This window comes from Pongo pygmaeus, chromosome 7, assembly GCF_028885625.2.
Source record: "Pongo pygmaeus isolate AG05252 chromosome 7, NHGRI_mPonPyg2-v2.0_pri, whole genome shotgun sequence".
NCBI classification, from domain to species: domain Eukaryota; kingdom Metazoa; phylum Chordata; class Mammalia; order Primates; family Hominidae; genus Pongo; species Pongo pygmaeus.
In genome coordinates this window covers 116,169,613-116,190,404 of record NC_072380.2, presented here as the reverse complement: position 1 = coordinate 116,190,404, position 20,792 = coordinate 116,169,613, and the positions used below count along the sequence as shown (strand labels likewise).

The 20,792-nt window shown below is 36.7% G+C and overlaps 1 protein-coding gene across 16 annotated transcripts in view; it reads right to left on the bottom strand.

Annotated features, from left to right (window-relative positions):
* The window catches only part of RIMS2 (regulating synaptic membrane exocytosis 2), a 775,539-nt gene that overhangs the window by 557,903 nt on the left and 196,844 nt on the right, over positions 1–20,792 (bottom strand). For all 16 annotated transcript variants that reach the window (XM_054499558.2, XM_054499559.2, XM_054499562.2 and 13 more), the window contains one exon: positions 13,571–13,781. In XM_054499558.2, coding sequence (XP_054355533.1) covers positions 13,571–13,781 — 211 coding nt within the window. The remainder of the gene's footprint in view (positions 1–13,570; positions 13,782–20,792) is intronic.

Here is a 20,792-nt window from a genome sequence, read left to right as displayed (position 1 = left end):
TGAACTCACTAGAGATTCCTGAAGAGAAACAACCCCCAAATTGGCAATGTATATCAATATATTTCAAAGAACTTCTTTAAGAATCACTTTCTAAAAATAAAATAAAATTTCTAAAAATCACTTTCCTTTATAACCATTATAAAATTATGTCATTATGCTTCAAATCTGATAATTTATAAAGTGAAAAAATTCATGTTACATTTTAAGTTAAATAATACAACTGTGGAAATGTACTTTTTTTTTCTAAATTAGTGATTAAGCAGGTGGTAATATACTTTTCTTACCAAAAAGTAAAAGAAACAAAAAGTGAAAGTTGCCACACTTTGACGCTTAAAATAATCTTTATTGTAAATTACTTTTAATGTCTTTCTAACATCACTATCCAATAATTACAAAATAATTGTTTTCTTATAAAGTCATTATTTTTTCACTTGACTAAATATATGGCTTTTATTTATTAAGAGGGTATCATCTTAAAAGGAAACAAAGAGAACCGATATTTCATAAAATTTTGTTGTGTTGGTACTTCCATATGCCCCGCCCTTCATTTATTTTCTATGTCCTAAATGTACCTCAAGAGAATTAACTAAATGTTAAGGATGGCTCCACATGAAAGAGCCTCAAAATTAAAACAAAAGGTTATTTTATTACATTCTCTTAAAAGATTACTAAGAGAATTTTTAAATAGCTTTATAATTAAATCATAAGCTATATAATATTTGTGTTCTCATTATTCTATTTCATAAGCTTAGTAAGACCAACTTTCACTGAGATTAATCCTTTTGGGCTATGAAGAATCAAAGAAATGTATTTAGTACCTGTTGAGAACAAAAGCCTTCTACATAAGGCAACTAAGCAAGATGATCAAATTTGAAAAAAAAAAATACATTCCAGAGTCTTTTTATTTAGAATATAGGCAAGTTTTATACATGACAAGTCTCTTGCTTGAATAAAAATGTAGAAAAACTAATGAAAGAAATCCAGGGATGTCTTCCTTGAGCTAAAATCTATCTTTACAAATCCTCAGACTTGAGGAAAATATGAGATAAGTGGGGAGTATTGCCTCTGGCTCCATCCTTCTTCCATAAACCATCCCTATCAGGCTAACCCTCAACATATAAAGAGACAGAGTTGATACAGAAAGCTGCACAGAGACAGAACCCAAGAGAACTCCAGGGGTTTCTTCAAGTCTTCAGCTCAGTAATGATCAGTGAACATACATGTGAGAAAAATACTCAAGGGAATGGGGTTAAAGAAAAAAAAAGAACATCTAAAAGAATTAGAAAGAAAATAGTTGCTCCTACCAGCAAGACTGGAAAAACTCGTAATTCATGGGATATTGGTTAAAGACTCAGTCTTTCCTCTGTAGAGGAGAATAATTAGTGCTAAACTGAGCATTGCTCCAAATACACCTAACAAACCCTCAAAGAATGTGTAAAAGTATCAAACTGTTTCCATGTAATTTAACTACATCTGAAAGCTCAAGAACAGTTACAGAAACACAAAAATAGCCAACATCCAACAAAGTAAAATATATACCTGTCATCCAACCTAAGATACCACACATGAAAAAAGTACCAAAAAAAAAAAAAACCCACATACTGCAATGAGAGTAATCAATCAAAACTAACCCAGACTCAAGGGGGGTTAGAATTAGGAAAAGAGAATATCGAAACAATAATTATAACTGTATTCTATATGTTTTTAAAGTTACACAGAGCATAGAATATATCTTAAGTCCCAAATTAAAATTCTAGTCATAAAAACTACAATGTCTGCGATTATTAAAAAATACACTGAATTTTATAAACAGCAGATTTGACATTGCAGAAGAAAAGACCAGTAAACTTGAATGCATATTAATATAAAGAACACAAAATAAAACACAAGGAAAAAAATAAAATTAAGATTAAAGGAAAGAACATAAGTGAGCTGCAGGACAATTACAAGCTGCCTAATATATCGGGAACAGGAGTTCTTGAAGCTGTCTAGAGAAAGGAAGGAACAGTAAAAATATTTGAAAAATAATAGCCAAAACTCCCCCAGGCCCTCAACAAACCTCAAACCAAACAGACACAAAGAAAAATACACCAAAAGAAATAATTTAATTGCACACAACTAGTGTTAAAAAATACTTAAGCAGCAAGTGAAAAATGCTACATTATGCACAGAAAACCAAAGATGAGAATGATATATTTCTCAATGGAAACAGTGAAAGGGAGGAGGCAGAAAAGCAGTACCTTTAAAATATTGAAAGAGAGAATGATTTAGGGAAGGTGGAGCAAGATGGTGAAAGAGAATCTCCTGTGATCATGTCCCTGGCAAAAACATCAACTTTGAACAACTATCTACACAAAAAGGCACCTTCATGAAAATCAAAACATCACGTGAGAGATCACATACCTAGTTTTAGCGTAATAACAAGAAAAGATGCATTGAAGAGGATGAAAAGAACAGAACTGTCCACACCACTCCTCACCCAATCCTAGAGAGCACAGCCAGAAGAAAGAATATGTGCTTGGAGTGAAACAATAACACCAGGCAGAATTCCACAAGTGCCCATGGAGGGAGCATTTACAACAAGTCCTGGAGCAGAGGAAAATCTGCCACCCTAGCAGGAAGAACCCAAATCCCGGTCCACTTCACCACAGGCTAACAAAAGTGGCCTTGAGCCGTGAATAAATTTCAGTGGCATCCAGGCCATAGCAACTGCAGTTCTTGGGTGAATCCTGCCACTGCACTGCTCTCGAAGGTTGTATACTCCAACTGCAACCCAGCATGAAACTTTCTGGTGGTATCCATTAGAGAATGCCTGCATCACTCCTCTCCCAACTTCAGGCAATACAGTGCAGAGATTCCTTTCTCTTAGAGTAAACAGAGGAAACTTTTTCTTACAATTGGGTACCAGCCCAGCTACAGTAAAATAAACCACCAGGCAGGATCCCAAAGCTCCCAGTTGGCCATTGGTTCTGGATGGTCCTTCTAGACACGCCCTAGGCCAAAAGAAAACATGTTGCCCCGGCAGAACAAACCCAAGTCCCAGCAGGTTTCACCGCCTGTTGACTACAGTGGCCTTAGCCTTAAGTAAACATCAGTTGCAGTCAGGCAATAGTGGCCAGGGTCCTTGGGTAATCCCCTGTACCGTGCTGATCTGAGACGCCATGGGATTCGAATATAACCCAGCATGGTGCCACTTGCTATGGTCACAGGAGTGCCGAGTCACCCATCCCCCAACTCCAGGCAACATAGTGCTGAGAGAGACCCCTTTCACTTGGGGAAAAGGGAGAGAAGAAATCTAAAGACTTTGCCTGGGAACCTTATCTTCCCCAAGTCCATCAGGGCTGGATCGCGAGGATTTGCAGCATACATGGGCTTAGAGTGCCCTCTAGTGCTGAAATGGCTACAGTTACCACAGGCTTAACTAAATACTCAGTACCCTTAACAATTCTTGGAAGACCCTCTGAAGGACTGGAACAAACAAGGCCTGACTACAAAGACTCGAATAAATACTTAAGTCTTCAATGCCTAGGCATCAACAAACATACACAAGCATCAAGAACATTCAGGAACATATGACCTCACCAAATTTACTAAATAAGTTCCCAGTAACCAACCCTGGAGTGATAGAGATACGTACTCTCTCAAGCAAGGAATTCAAAATAGCTATTTTGGGGATACTCAATGAACTTCAAGAAATCACAGAGAAGGAATTCAGATATTTCTCAGAAAATAAGGCAGGATGGAAACTGAACTGATTAAACAAATACTGGAGCCAGAAACATCAATGATTAAAAGAAATGCATTAGAATGTCTCTGTGTGGAATTGATCAAGGAGAAGAATCAGTAACTCGAAGACAGGCTATTTGAAAATTCACATAGGATAAAAAAGAAAATAAATGAAAGAAATGAAGTACACTTACATGATCTAGAAAATAGCCTAAAAGGGAAAAATATATGAGTTATTGGCCTTGTAGAGGAGGCTGACAAAGAGATTGGGTAAAAAATGTATTTAAAGAAATAATAAGAGAACTTTCCAAACCTAGAGAAAGATGGATATACAGGTACAAGAAGGTCAAAGAATACCAAGCAGATTCAACTCAAATAAGACTACTCCAAGACATATAATAATCAAACTTTCAAATATCAAGGACAAAGAAAAGATCTTAAAAACAGCAAGAGAAAAGAAGCAAATAACATATAAAGAAACTCCAATACACCTGGCTGCAGATGTAGCAGCAGATGTAGCAGCCAAGAGGAAGTGAGGTGACATATTCAAAGTGCTAGAGGAAAAACTTGCAACAGAGAACTCTGTACTCAACACAGCAATCCTTCAAACATGAAGGAGAAAAGTTTTCAAACAAACAAAACCTGAGGGAATTCATTACCACTAGACCTATTTTACAAGAAATGCAAAAGGGAGTTAATCAATTTTTTTTAAAAAAAGAAACAATCATCAAAAAAAATCCTGTGAAGGTATAAAACTCACTGGTATAAGTAACTACACAGACAAATTCAGACTATGCTAAAACTGTAATCGTGGCATGTAGTATCTTTAGTATGAAGACTAAAAGTTTACCAAAAGTAATAACTACAACAATCTGTTGAAAGAAAGGCATATTTAAAAGATAAAATTTGAGATAACAAAAACTAAATGGGGAAATGAAGCTAAAGTATAGTTTTCACTTTGCTTGCTTGATTCTTTTCTTTGAAATCCAAAGGAAGTTGTCATCAGTTTAAAATAACTTTCTATAACTATAAACTATACTTTGTAAGCTAATAGAAATGACGAAGAAATACCTATAATAGGTCCACTAAAAATAAAAAGCAAGGAATTAAAATATAATACCAGGAAAAAAAATCACTTATCCACAAAAGAAGACAGTAGGAAAGAAGGAAGAAGGAACTTACAAAGCAACTAGAAAACAAATTTTAAAATGGTAGTAGTAAGTGGTTACTGATCAATAATACTATCGAATGTAAATTGCCTAAATCCCCCACTTAAAAGACAGAGGAGTGAAATGAATTTAAAAAAAAAAAAGGATCCAACTATATGCTGCCTAGAAGAAACTCACTTGTTTAAAGACATACATGCATGGAAAAGATATTCCATGTAAGTAGAAAACAAAACAGATCAGCAGAAGCTATTAGATTTCAAGTAAAAAGCTGTAAAAATGGCATTATTTAATGATAAAGGGGTCAATTCAAGAGATATAAAAACTGTAAATCTATATGCAACCAATGTCACAGAACCCAAATATATAGGGAAAATATTATTACATCTAAAGGAAGAGAGAGATTGCAATACAATAATATTGGTGAACATCAACACCCTGCTCTTAGTAATGAACACAGCATGCAGGCAGAAAAAGCAACAACAACAAAAAATCAGAATTAAACTAAACTCTAGACCAAATGGACCTAACTGACATTTACAAAACATTTCATCCAACTGTGACAAACTACACATTCTTTTCATTAGCACATATAACATTCTCCAAAACAGATCATATCTTAGGCCAGAAAACAAGTCATAATGAAATTTTAAAAGTAAAAATCATATCAGGTATCTTTTCTGACCATAAGGAACAAATTCAAAATCAGTAAAAAAAGGAATGTTGAAAACTGTACATATACATGGAAATAAAACAACATGCTTGTGAATGACCAATAAGTCAATGAAGAAATTAAGAAGAAAATTTAAAAATTTTCTTGGAACAAATTTAAATGGAAATACTAAATTACTAAAACCAATGGGATACAGCAAAGCAGAGGGAAGTTTACATCAATAAATGGCTACATCAAAAAAGTAAAAAGACTTCAAATAAACAACCAAATAATGCATGTTAAAGAACTAGAAAAGCAAGAACAAATCAAACCCAATATTAATAAAAGAAAAAATATAATAAAAAAGCAGGAATAATTAAAATTGAGACAAAAAATACAAAAGAAAAATGAAAGGAAAAGTTGGCTTTTTGAAAACATAAACAAAATTAACAAACCTCTCACTAGGTAACTAAGAAGAGTCCAAAATAAATGAAATCAGAGATAAAAAAGAAGACATTAAAACTGATACCATGAAAATACAAAGGATCATTAGAGACTACTGTGAACAAATATATGCAAAAAAATTGAAAAATACACAAGAAATGGATACATTTCTAGACACATACAACCTACCAAGATTGGATCATGATTAAATGGAAAACCTAAACAGACCAATATAAGTAAAAAGATTGAAGCCATAATAAAAAGTCTGTCATCAAACAAAAGCCCAAGACCTGATGGAGTCACTGCTGAATTCTATCAAATATTTAAAAGAAGAATTAATACCAATCCTACTCAAACTCTGCCAACAAATTTTGAAGAGGAGAGACTACTTCCAAACTCATTCTATGAGGCTAGTATTAACCTGAGAATGAAAACAGGCAAAGACACAAAAACAACAACAATGACAACTACAGGCCATTATCTCTGATGAATGAACATAGATGCAAAAATCTTCAAAAACATTCCAGCAAACTGAACTGAATAAAACATTATAAAGATCAATCACCACGATCATCCCAGGAATGCAAAGATGGTTCAACATTCACAATTCAATAAATGTGACACACCACAATAATAGAAATAAAGACCAAAACCATACAGCCATGTCAGTACATTCCAATAAAAGCATTTAATAATGATTTTTAAATCTGAACATACTAGATATAAAAGAAACATGCCTGAAAATAAAAAAGGCCATATTTGACAAAACAGCTAGCACCATATGGAAGGGAAAAAGAATTAAAAGTCTTTCCTCTAAGATCTGGAACAAGTCTAGAATACCCACTTTCACTGCTTTTATTCAATATAGTACTGGAAATTCTAGCAAAAGCAATTAGGCAACAGAAATAGACAAAGGGCATTAATATTGGAAAGGAAGAAGTCAAATTAGACTTTTACACAGATAACACAGTCTTACGTTAAAATTGTAAAGATGACACCAAAAACTCTTAGCACTCATAAACAAATTCAGTAAAGTTACAGGATACAAAATCAACATACAAAAATCAGTAGCATTTCTCTACGCCAGCAGCAATCTGAAAACAAAATCAAACAAGCACTCCCATTTACAGTAGCTACAAAAATAAAATAAAATACCTAGGAATAAACTTAACTAAAGAAGAGAAAGATCTCTACCATGAAAACTATAAGATACTGATGAAATAAATTAAATACCAAAGAAAAAGGAAAAGTATCCTATTATCATGGATTGAAAGAATTGCTACTGTTAAAATGTTGAAACTAACAAAAGCAATCTATAGATTCAATGCAATCTCTATTAAAATACCAATGAAGGCCAGGCATGGTGGCTCATATCTATAATTCCAGCACTTTTGGAGTCTGAATGGGTGGATCACTTGAGGTCAGGAGTTCGAGACCAGCCTAGCCAATATGGTGAAACCCTGTCTCTACTATGAATACAAAAATTAGCTGGGTATGGTGGTGTATGACTGTAATCCCAGCTACTCAGAAGGCTGAGGTAGGAGAATCATGTGAATCTGCGAGGTAGAGGCTACAGTGAGCCAAGATTGTGCCACTGCACTCCAGCCTGGGCAAAAGAGGAACACTTTGTCTTAAAAACAAAAACAAACAAACAAACAAACAAAAACAATGACGGAAGTGCAAGAGTGAAACCAGCCAGGACAACATAGTGAGATCTCATCTCTACAAAAAAAATCAAAAAATTAGCCAGGTATGGTGATGCACACCATAGTCCCAGATACTCAAAAGGCCAAGGCAGGAGGATCATTTGAGCTCAGTGGATCAAGGATGAAGTGAGCCATGATGGCTCCAATGCACTCCAGCCAGGGTGACAAACTGAGATCTTGTCTCAAAAAAAACAAAACACACAAAAACACCCAATAACATTCTTCACAAAACAGAAAAAAAAGTTCTAAAACTCTAATGCAACCAAAAAGATGCTAGATAGCCAAAGCAATTCTTAGCTAAAAGACAAAAAAAAAAAAAAAAAAAAAAGAGCTGGAGGAATTACATCACCTGACCTCAAAATATGCTATAAAGCTAGAGTAACCAAAACAGCATGGCACTAGCATAAAAACAGACACAGACCCAGGGAAAAGAACAGAGAATTCAGAAATAAATCAATGCATCTACAGCTAAGTCATGTTCAACAAAGGCACCAGGTATATCCACCAGGTAAAGGACTGTCTCTTAAACAAATGGTTCTAAGAAAATTAAATTTCCATATGCAGAATGAAACTAGAACTCTGTCACTGTATGTAAAAATCAAAGCAAAATAAAGACTTAAATCTAAGACCTGAAACTGTGGCACTACTACTACAAAAAGAAGTAAACATTGGTCTAGGCAAATATTTCTTGAATAAGACCTCAAAAACAGACAACAAAAGAAAATATTGACAAATGAAATTACATCAAGCTAAAAGATCATGCTCAGCAAAAGAAACAAACAATCAACAGAGTGAAGAGACAGCCCACAGAATGAAAGAAAATATTTACAAATTATCTATCCAATAAGGGATTAATAACTGGAATATACAAAAAACTCAAACAACTCAATAGCAAAATAAAAAATAATCAGATTTAAAAATGGACAAAAGATATAAATAGACATTTCTCAAAAGAATACAAACAAATATCCAACAGGTATATGAAAAAATGATCAACATTACTAATTATCAGAAAAATGCAAATTAAAGCCACAATGTGATATCATCTCACCCTCATCAAAATCACAATTATGAAAAAGAAAATAACAAATGTTAACAAGGATGCAGAGAAAGGTGAACACTTGTATACTGTTGGTAGGAATGTAAATTAGTATAGCCGCTATGGAGAAGAGTATAGAGGTTCCTCAAAAAAAAAACCTAAAAATAGAACCACCATATGATCCAGCAATTCCACTACCATGTATGTACCCAAAAGAAAGGAAATAAACATATTGAAGAGATACCTGTACTCCTCTGTTTATTGAAGCATATTCACAATAGCCAAGATATGAAATCACCCTAAGTGACCATCAACAGATGAAAGGATTCTAAAATGTTGTATATATACACAATGGAATATTATTCGGCCCTAAAAAAGAATAAAATTCTGTCATTTGCAGCGACATGGATGGAACTGGATGTCATTATGTTAAGTGAAATAAGCCAGGCCCAGAAAGACAAATACTACATGTTCTCATTCATATGTGGGAGCAAAAAAAAAAAAAATTTGATCTCATGCAGGTAGTAAATAGAATGGTAATTACTGGAGGCTGGGAAGGGTAGGAGGAAGCAGGAATAAAGAGTGATTGGTTAATGGGTACAAAAATATAGTTAGATAGAAAAAAGAAGTTCAGTGCTCAGTTGCAACAAGAAAGAGACTATGGTTATCAATAATTCACTGTATATTTCAAAATAGCTGGAAGAAAAGATCTGGGATGTTCCCAACACAAAGAAAGGGTCAGTGTTTACTGTGACAGATATCCCAATTATCCAGATTTAATCATTACACATTGTACAGTTATCATTATCACATATACCACATTAATATGTATGACTATTAAATATTATGTATCCATAAATTTTTAATTTAAAAATACTGAAAGACAAAAACTGTCAATCAAGAATTCCACAATCAGCAAAAATATCTTTTTAAAAAATGAAGGCAAAATTTTCAGCATGAAAAAATTGAAACCATTCATCAGCAGCAGACTTGCCCTTCAAGAAATACTGAAGGAAATACTGAAGACAGACAAAATGTGATACCAGATATAATTATAGATCTACAAAAAGAAATAAATAATGCCAGAAATAACTACAAGAATAAATATAGATCTTTTCAAAAATTATTTAATATTTGAAACTCTTGGAAGATAAACTCTTTATACAAAAAGAATAACAATATATTGTGGGGTTTATAAAATGAATAAAAGTAAAATATGACACCAGTAACATAGAATCCAACATTTTTGTGAGCTTCTTATAATACACATGAAATAGTGTAATATGAGTTGAAGGTTGACAACAATAATTTAAATATGTATTCTACAAATCTTGAATAACTTAATAAAATAACAAAACAGTTACAGCTACGGAGCCAACGAAGGAGAAAATATGAATCATAAAAATACTTGAGTAATCTCAAAAAAGGCTAAAATTGAAAAAACAAAGAACAGATGACATAAGACAAAATCAAAAAGCAAGATGATGTAATCAAATGAAACCATATCAATAATCACAGTAAACGTAAATTTTATAAACATCCAATTAAAAGGAAGTGATTGTCAGGTTGAATAATAAAGCAAGATCCAACTATATGCTGGCTATAAGAAAAGTACTTCAAACAAATAAATTTTAAGTAAAATAATAGAACATATACTATGTTAATACCTAACCCAATACATATATGCAATTCCATTTCCAAATATATATCTAGATAGAGAGAGAGAGACAGAGACAGAGAGTACTTGGTATATATATATTAGACCAAGTGAATTTTAGAGCAAAGAATATTACCAAAAGTAAAGAATATCACTTAATAATGATAAAGGGGTCTGTTAAACTAGAGGATATAACAATCCTAATGTTTATGTCCCTAAAAACAGAGCCTAAAAATACATAAAACTATAACTAATAGAACTCCAAGGAGAAATAGACAAATCCACATATTATTATATATTTCAAAACCCCTCTCTTAACAACTGATAGAATAGGCAGGAAATCAACAGTGAGATAACAGACTTAAATGACTCTATCAATGAAACTTGCCTCGAGTGGGCATTTTAAAATATTCTGGCCAAAAACAGAAGAATATGCATGCTTCTTAGGTGCACATGGTTTACCAAAGTAACCATATTCTGGGCCATAAAATAAGTATCAACAAATTCCAAAGGATCTGAGGCATATAAAGTATATTCTAAAACCACGAGAGAGGTAAATTAGAAATCATTGACAAAGAGATCCCTAGGAACCCCACAATATTTGAAAAATAAATAACACACTTCTAAATTATCTATGTCAAAGAAGAAAAGGAAAATGAGAAAGTATTTTTAACTTAATAAAATGAAGAAACAACACATGAGAATTGTGGTGATGCCAGTAAAGTAGTACTTAGGGAACATTTATAGCATGTGACCCCTAATTTAGAAAAGAAGAAAAGTTTCAAGGCAATGATCTCAGCTTCTATTTTAAGAAAGTAAAAAAGATAAAATTAAACCCAAAGTAAGCAGAAAAAGAAAAGACAAGAAAAGAAAAGAAAAAAGAAAAAAGATCAAAGCAGAAATCAACAACAGAGAAAAATCAATAAAACAAAAAATCTGGGCCAGACATGGTGGCTCACACCTGTAGTCCCAGCACTTTGGGAAGCCAAGGTGGGAGAACTGCTTGAGGCCAGAAGCTCAAGATCAGCCTAGGCAACACAGCAAGACCCCATCTCTACAAAAATAATTTTAAAAATTAGCAGGGCATGGTGGCACACACTCATAGTTCCTGCTACTCGGGAGGCCAAAGTGACAAGATTACCTAAGCCCAGGGGGTCAAGACTGCAGTGAGCTGTGGTTGTGCCACTACAATCCAGCCTGGGCAACAGAGTAAGATCCTTTCTCTAGCCAGGTTGAGCAGGAAAAAAAAAGATACAAATTACCAATATCAGGAATGAAAGAGGTAGCATCAATGCAGATTCCATGGATACTAAAAGACTAATAATGGAATACTATGAACAAGTTTATGCCAATAAATTCAACTATTTATGAGGAACTAGACAAACTAAGATATAACAATGAAACCTTATTCAAGAAAGATAACCTGAATAACCCTATATCCATTAAGAAAACAAACCTTACTTAAAAACCTTCCCAACAAATAAAATTGCATGCCCACATGGCTTCACTGGTGTAATCTACCAGTTCTACACAATCTCTTCCAAAATGTTGAAGAGGAGGAAATACTTCCCAACACATTTTATCAGGCCAGCATTATCCCAATACCAAAACCAAGAAAAACATTACAAGGAAGAAAAATACAAACACATGCCTCATGAATATAGAAGCAAAAGTTGTAAACAAAATTTTATTAAATCAGCCAGGCATCATGGCGTGTGTCTGTCGTCCCAGCTACTTGGGAGGCTGAGGCAGGAGGAACACTTGAGCCCAGGAGTTCAAGTCCAGCCTAGGCAACATAGCAAGACACTCATCCCTAAAGAAAAATGATCAAATCAAATCCATTAATATATAAAAGAGATAATCCATCATGACAAAATGAGGTTTATCCCAGTAATACAAGGCTGATTTAACATATAAAAATCAACCAATGTATTTCACCACGTTAAAAAAACAAAATAAAAAACATATGATTAATCTCAACAGATAGAGAAAACGCATTTGGCAAAATCCAACATCTATTCCTGATCTTAAAAAACCAACCAAACAACAACAAACTCAGCAAAGTAGGAATAGATGGCATCTGTGAAAAGCGTACAGCTAACATTATACCTAATAGTGAAGACTAAAGGCTTTCTCCCTAAGATTAAGAACAATACAATGGAATGTCTGCTTTCATCCATTTTATTGAAAATATACTGCAGTTTCTAGCCAATGTACCCAGTCAAGAAAAAAAGTCATAATCAGGTAATCCAGGGGAAACAATTATAAGTGGTTAGTTCTTAGCAAAACAAAATAATGAAAAATGGGGATTAACAAGAAAATGAAGAAATGAAATCACATAGGGAAACGAATTTCCACAATTATGTCTAAGTAATGTATGTAAAAAAAATAGCTTCCTATTTAAAAACTACTGAAATAAATAAGTAGGTGATAAGATTAGTAAGTAGATAAATGCAAAGTCTAAAGAATTTACTGATACAAACTTTTTTTTTTTGAGACAGAGTCTCTGTTGCCCAGGCTGAACTGCAGTTCTCCTGCCTCAGCCTCCTGAGTAGCTGGGACTACAGGCACACACCACCATGCCCAGCTAACTCTTGTATTTTTTAGTAGAAATGGGGTTTCACCATATTGGCCAGGCTGGTCTCGAACTCCTGACCTTGTGATCCGCCCACTTCAGCCTCCTAAAGTGCTGGGATTACAGGTTTGAGCCACCACACCCGGCCCAAACTTTTTCTTTTTTGAGACAAGTTTTCACTCTGTCACCCAGGCTGGAGTGCAGTGGCACAATCATGGCTCACCACAGCCTTGACCTCTCCAGCTCAGGTCATCCTCCCACCTCTGCCTCCTAAGTAGCTAGGACTATAGGGGCCCACCACCATGCCTGGTTAATTTGTGTGTGTGTGTGTGTTTTTTTTTTTTTTTTTTTTTGTAGAGACAGGGTTTCACCATGTTGCCCAGGATAGTCTAGAACTCCTGGGCTAAAGTGATCCGCCCGCCTCGGCCTACCAAAGGGCTAAGATTACAGGCGTGAGCCACCGTGCCTGGCCACAAGCATTTCAAAATATTGTTTTTGCTAATTTCAACAAAGTATTATTTGGGTTGAATTAACATACTCTCTAACGTGAATAGATAAACACAATAAGCTTAACTAGAAGAGAACTGTAATTTTCATTTCTGTACCTTGTTTGAGCGTAATGACACTCGACCTCCACAACGAGCACAGAACTTTGTTTGGCAATATGAACAGTTATGGCCACATCCATCAGCAAACTTTGTTTTGTGGCAGATACCACAGGTTGGCGCATCACCCTTCTGTTCTTGCTGTTGCTGTGATTCTTCTCCCATCTTCTTTACCTGCTCTTTATACATTTCAAACTGCTGATGCAGTTTTCTGCAGAGAAAATAGATAAGAAAAAAAATTGGTTTCCTGATGATCTCTAAAGGAAAAATTATCACAATTTACAGACACAGTTTTATAACCAAAAAAATACAAGATGAGAATAAAAAGAATGAAAATTTAATTTTCTGATGATAAATTAACACTTTTCATGGCACATTATTTGTAAAAGTATTGCAACTAGTTCTACCTTCTTTTTTTTTTTTTTTTTTTTTTTTTATTTGAGACAAAGTCTCGCTCTGTTGCCCAGGCTGAAGTGCAGTGACGTGATCTTGGCTCACTGCAACCTCTGCCTCCCGGGGTCTAGCAATTCTCCCACCTCAGCCTCCTGAATAGCTAGGACTACAGGCACACACCACCACGCCAGCTAATTTTTATATTTTTAGTAGAGATGGGGTTTCGCCACGGCCAGGCTGGTCTCGAACTCCTGACCTCAAGGGATTCGCCTGCCTCGGCCCCCTAAAGTGCTATGATTACAGGCCTGAGCCACCATACCCAGTCTCCACCTTCTAATATACATATTAAATAACCAATTAATATAATACATGTTTATGGAAATATTTATTGAAATTATATTTCTAAATTTCTATCTTCCATTTGGAGTACGTTTTCAATCATATGCTCTAAAATATTTACAATATTATTTTTCTACCATTTAACTTCAGAAATACAGAAAGCTAATTTGACTTACACAGTGAAGCCAAGACCTATGAACTTCAAATCATTGAGACACAGTCTCAATCAGAGTGATGAAAAGAATCCAAAGAGAGAAAAAACACTAGACAGGCGCTCCAGTCAAATGGAAGAAAATTTACATGCTATTAAAAATGAAGAATTCCTTCATTTTGGGGGCTCTTGAGTAGATTTGAAAGTGCTGAGGCAAATATAAATAAACTTAAAAATTAGTCAATAAAAATTATCCAAACTAAAAGAAAAAGAAAAAGAAGTGGGGAATATAAAACAACAGTGCATCCAAGAGTTAACCCAACCTACCATATGTATAATTGTTCACAGAAAAAGAATAGAAATGAAGGAAATATTTGAAGGGATTATGATCAAAAATTTTCCAAAACTAATGAGAGACACCAAATTAAACACAAGAATCTCAGAGAATTCCTGGAAGCACAAATGTCAAATCAACTACCAAATATAAACACATGCCCCTAGTCTGCCTTCACAGTCAAACTGCTAAAACCCAAAGATAAAGAAAAACCTTTGAAAGCGGCCAAAGAAAATACACATTGTGTAGTGAGACCCAATAAGAATTAGAGAAGATTACTCTTGAGAAACCATGCAAGCTGGAAAGCTTTGGAGTGATGTCTATAAATTGAGAGAAAAAAACAAAAACAAAAAAAACCTGTCAACCCAGGATCTCATAAATAGTAAAATTAGGCTTTAAAAAATATAAATAAGTAAAAAAAAATTATAAAAATAAATAAAATTTAAAAATAAAAACTTTTCCAGATGGACACATATTGAAGAAATTCATTGGCAGTAGACCTTCACTGCATGGAACTTAAAAGAAGTTCTTGAAACAGAAAGAGTATGATACTCCTTGGAAGTATCATATGGAAATATGATATTAATCTAATTAATTAATTAATTAATTAATTATATCATTAATCATTAATGATTAATGATATTAATCATATTACAAATAAAATGTGTCTCAAAAACTTAAGAAAATAGAAAATTAAACTCAAAGAAAGCAGAAGAAAAGAAATACAAGAGATTAGAACAGAAATCAATGAAACCAAATGCTGGTTTTATGAAAAAAATCAATGGAGACTGACATAAGCAAGTTAAGGGAAAAGGACTTTCCAACATTTGTCCCTCAACAGAAACATCAATTTGAACAACTATTCATATGTGAAAACACCTTCATGAGACCTAAGGAAACCAAGTGGGAGATTATAGCAACTAAGTGTAGCAAAAAAATAAAAGACGCACTGAACAGGGTAAGAAGGACAGTTTAACATTTCCTGTTCATCCCTCCCCAACCGCAGACAACACAGCATAAATAGAGGGGGAAAAAGAGAGAACAGAACACTCAACTCTGCACTGTACTCCAATATCAGGTAATTGTTTACTGTTTCACCAATAAAATGAGGTGCTAGGCAAACCCCCACAGTCTCAGACATCAGGGTTGTATGCACAGACTGAGCCTCCAGGCCCACTCCAGTGCCAGAACAAATCCCACATACCCAGGCTCCATGCCTGACCATCAGACTTGGTCTTTGGGCCTGCCCAATCTCCAGGATGACTCCAGACTTCTACAATGCCCTCAGTGCCAGGCTGGCTCCCCTGACCCCAGGCTTCAGGCACAACCCAGCATCAGGCCAGGCCCTGCAGCTCAATCATCAGGCTAGCACCTCAGAACCAGCCTCCAGACAAGCCTCTGTGGATATAGGCTCCAGGCACACCTAGCACCAAACCAGACCCCGTAGCCCAGGATCCAGGCTGGTATCTGCAGACCAAGCCTTCAAGCCCACCCTGGCATCAAGTGAGATCCCACAGCTCTAGGTTCCAGGCCTGCCCAGTGGACAAGGTCTATATGCAACCTCCAGGCATATTACAGAGCCAGGACAGCCCCAGCTGTCCTGGGCTCCTGGATACTCCCATTATTATACTGGCTCACATAGTCCCCAGTTACAATGCATGTCCCAGCACAGCACAACTGCCTAAAGCCCTAGTCATCAAGCCATCACACAAAGACCCAGCCTCCAGGATGGCACCTGAAGATACAAGTTCCAGGCCCACTCAGCACAAGACCAGCCCCTGTAGCCCTAGCCTCCAGGCTTCCTTCAGGTTTCAGACCAGCTCAGTAAAACAGAGGCCCATACTGCTGCAAGCATCAGCCGAACACAGCGACATGTTAGCATCCTGGTCTAAGGCAAAGATCAGAACCTGCAAAAACAGATTCTAGGCATACCCAATGCCATGCTGGTCCCTGAGGCCCCACACCCCAGGGCAGCCCTTACAAAGCCACACTCCAGCAGACCGACAGATCAATAGTGTGACAGTAGAACCCAGTGCCAAGCCAAACCACATGGAGAAAGTCTCCAAATCCACTCTTGCGGACACAAGAACAAGTTCCACCCTAAAAGACTCGGGCCCCAGGACTAACCAAGCACCAGGTCAGGTCCCATGGACTCAAGGTCCATCCCAGTGCACCTGTGCACTAACACCATCCCAACACCTAGCCAGCCCCTCCTGACACAGGCTTAAGGCCAACTTAAATGCCAGGTCAGCCTCTGTGGACCCAAGTTTAAGGTCAGTTCCCAAAGAAACAGATTTGAAGACAAAGCCTACAGACCAAATGAATCGGTCCACAACAGAGGTTCCAGGATCAAAGACCAACCCAACAAACCCAGGGGCCAGGGACACACACCTGCTGACCCAGGCACTGGTTCAGTCTGCCCAAGAATTCCAGCAACAAGCCCACCTACCAACCATGCAAACAGCTTGCCCAGAATCACCACATGGGCTGACTGGTGAAGACATTTTCCAGACAAAGACAATCTAAACAGACTGGAATAAGTCCCTACTTCCTACATGCACAGACATCAACAGAAGGTAAGCATAATCATGAAAAACCAAGGAGATATAACATTACCAAAAAAGCAATCACTTCCAGCGAGGAAGTATAAGAAGACGGTGGAAGAGAAGCCTCCATTAATTATCCTCCTCACAGGAACACCAAATTGAACAACTATCCACATAAAAAAGCACTGTCATAAGGACCAAAGATCAAGTGAGCAATCACAGTACCTTGTTTTAACTTTATACATAAAAAAGAGGCACTGAAGAGGGTAGAAAAAACAGTCTTAAATTCTCGATGCTATCCCTCCTTCACCTATCAGCAGCAGCCACAGGGTGCAGGAAGAGAATCTGTGAACTTATGGAAGGGAGAGTTTAGTAATTGTGGGACTTTGCATTGAAACTCAGTGATGACCTGTCACAGGGGAAAGCAACACCAGGCAGAACTCAGCCACCCCTCATAGAGGGAGCATTTAGACCAGCCCTAGCCAGAAGGGAATTGCCCATCACAGTAGTAGGAACCAGAGTTCAAGTAAAGGTAAGCCCCATCACCATGAGCTAAAGGGGTCTGGGGTCCTAAATAAACCTGAAAGGCAGTCCAGACCACAAGGACCACAATTCCTGGGCAATTCCTGATTCTGTGGTGGGCTCAAAGCCAGTGGATGAAGGGAGCACGCAACCCAGTGAGACACCAGCTGAGGTGGCAAAGGGAGTGCTTGCATCACCCCTCCCCCAAGCCCAGGTAGCAGAGCTCATAGTTCTGAGACTGTATCCCTCACTTGGAAGAGTATAAAGGACTTTGTCTGGCACCTTGGATACCAGCTCAGCCACAGTAGAATATGGTACCAGGCAGAGTTGTGAGGCCCCCATTCCAGGCCCTACCTCCCATACAACATTTCTAGAGATACTCTGGGCCAGAAAGGAACCCACTGCCCTGAAGGAAAGAACCCAGTCCTAGCAGGATTCATCGCCTGCTGACTAAAAAGCTTTAGGCTCTGAATAGTCAGTAGGAATGCCCAGGCAGTACTTGCCATGGGCCTTGGGGGAGACTCACAGATGTGCTGGCTTCAACAAATTCCTAGTTGTGGTAGCCATAGGAAGAGACTTCACTGCTTGTGGAAAAAAGAGAGAAGAGTGGGAAAAACTTTGTCTTGTGGCTTGGGTGCCAGCTCAGGCGCAGTAGAATAGAACACCAGGTAGATTGCTAAGGTTTCTGACTCCAGGCCCTGGCTCTGAAATACCATTTCTGAGCTGGTCTGGGAAGGGGAAGGAACTCACCATCCTGAAGAAAAGGACAAAAGCCTGGCTGGCTTTAGCACTTGCTGATTGTAAAGCCCTTGAACCTTGAGGGAACACAGGTGGTACTCAGGCAGTGGTTGCTGTGAGCTTTCGGTGAGGCACAAGGCTGGGCTGGCTTTAGGTCTGACCCAGCGCAGTCTCATTGGTAGTGGCCACAGGGGTACTTGTGTCACTCTTCCTCAACCCCAGGCAGTCCCGCACAGAGAGAGAGAGAGAGACAGAGACTCCATTTGTTTGGGAGAGAATAAGGAAAGAGAACAAGAGTCTCTGCCTAGCAATCCAGAGAATTCTTCCAGATTTTACCCTTGTAGCTCTGCCTAGCAATCCAGAGAATTCTTCCAGATTTTACCCTTGTAGCTCCTTGTGAAGATACAGCTACACTGATCTAAGACATACATCACAATACCCAAGTCCCTTCAAATACCTGGAAAGCTTTACCAAGAAGGATGGGTACAAACAACCCCAGACTGTGAAGACTACAATAAATACTTTACTCTTTGATCCCCAGAAACCAAAGAACACCCACAAGCATCAAGACCACCCAGGAAGACATGACCATACCAAACAAACTAAGTAAGGCACTAGGGACCAATCCCAGAGAGACAGAAATATGTGTCCTTTAAGACAGAGGAATTCAAAATAGCTGTTTTGAAGAAGCTCAATGAAATTCAAGATAACATGGAAAAGGAATTCAGAATCCTATCAGATAAATTTAACAAAGAGATTAAAATAATGTAAAAGAATCAAGTAGAAATTCTACAGTTGAAAAATGCAATTGACATACTGAAGAATGCAGGAGTCTCTTCAAAGCAGAATTGATCAAGCAGAAGAAAGAATTAGTGACCTTGAAGACAGGCTATTTGAAAATACACAGTCAGAAAAGGAAAAAAAGAACAAGAAACAATAAAGCACACCTACAAGATCTAGAAAATAGCCTCAAAATGGCAAATCTAAGAGTTATTGGCCTTAAAGGTATAGACAGAGATGGGGTAAAAGTTTGTTCTAAGGGATAATAACAGAGAACTTCCCAAACCTAAAGAAAGATATCAATATTCGAGCACAAGCAAGTTACAGAACATCAAGCAGATTTAACCCAAAGAAGACTACCTCAAAGCATTTAATAATCAAACTCCCAAAGGTAAAGGATAAAGAAAGAATCCCAAAAGCAGGAAGAGAAAAGAAAGAGAAAACACAGAATGAAGCTCCAGTAAGTCTGGCAGCAGACTTCTTAGTGGAAACCTTACAGGCCAAGACAAAGTAGCATGATTATTCAAAGTGTTGAAAGAAAACAACTTTTATCCTATAATAGTACATCCAGTAAAAATATCCCTCAAACATAAAGGAATCAAGACTTCCCCAGACAAACAAAAGCTGAGGGATTTCATCAACATCAGACCTGCCAACAAGAAATGCTAAAGGGAGTTCTTCAATCTCAAAGAAGGATGTTAATGAGCAATAGGAAATCACCTGAAGGTACAAAACTCACTAGTAATGGTAAATGCATGGAAAAACACAAAATATTATAACACTGTGATTGTGGTATATAAACTACTGATATCTTGAATAGAAAGATTAAAAGATGAATGCATCAAAAATAGTAACTACAAAAACTTTTCAAGACATAGACACTACAGTAAGATATAAACAGAAACAACATAAAGTTAACAAGCAGGTGAGTAAAGGTTAAGTGTAGTATTTTTATTAGTTTTGTTTTTGCTTATTAGTTTATGCAGTTAGTGTTAAGCTGTCATCAGTTTAAAATAATGGATTCTAAGATGTTATTTGTTAACTTCATGGTAACCTCAAATCAAAAAACATACAACAGATACACAAAAAGTAAAATACAAGCAATTAAAGCACACCACAGGAGAAACTGACCTTCACTACAAAGAAGACCAGAAGGAAGGAAAGAAGGAAGAGAGGACCATAAAGCAACCATAAAAAACAAAATGGCAGGAGTAAATCCTTATTAACATTGAATGTAAATCAACTAAACTCTCCAATCAAAAGACACATGAGGCCAGGAGCGGTGACATGACTGTAATCCCAGAACTTCAGGAAGCTGAGGTGGGAGGACCACTTGAGGTCAGGAGTTTGAGACTAGCCTGGCCAACATTCTGAAACCCCGTCTCTACTAAAAATACAAAAAAATTAGCTGGGCATCAT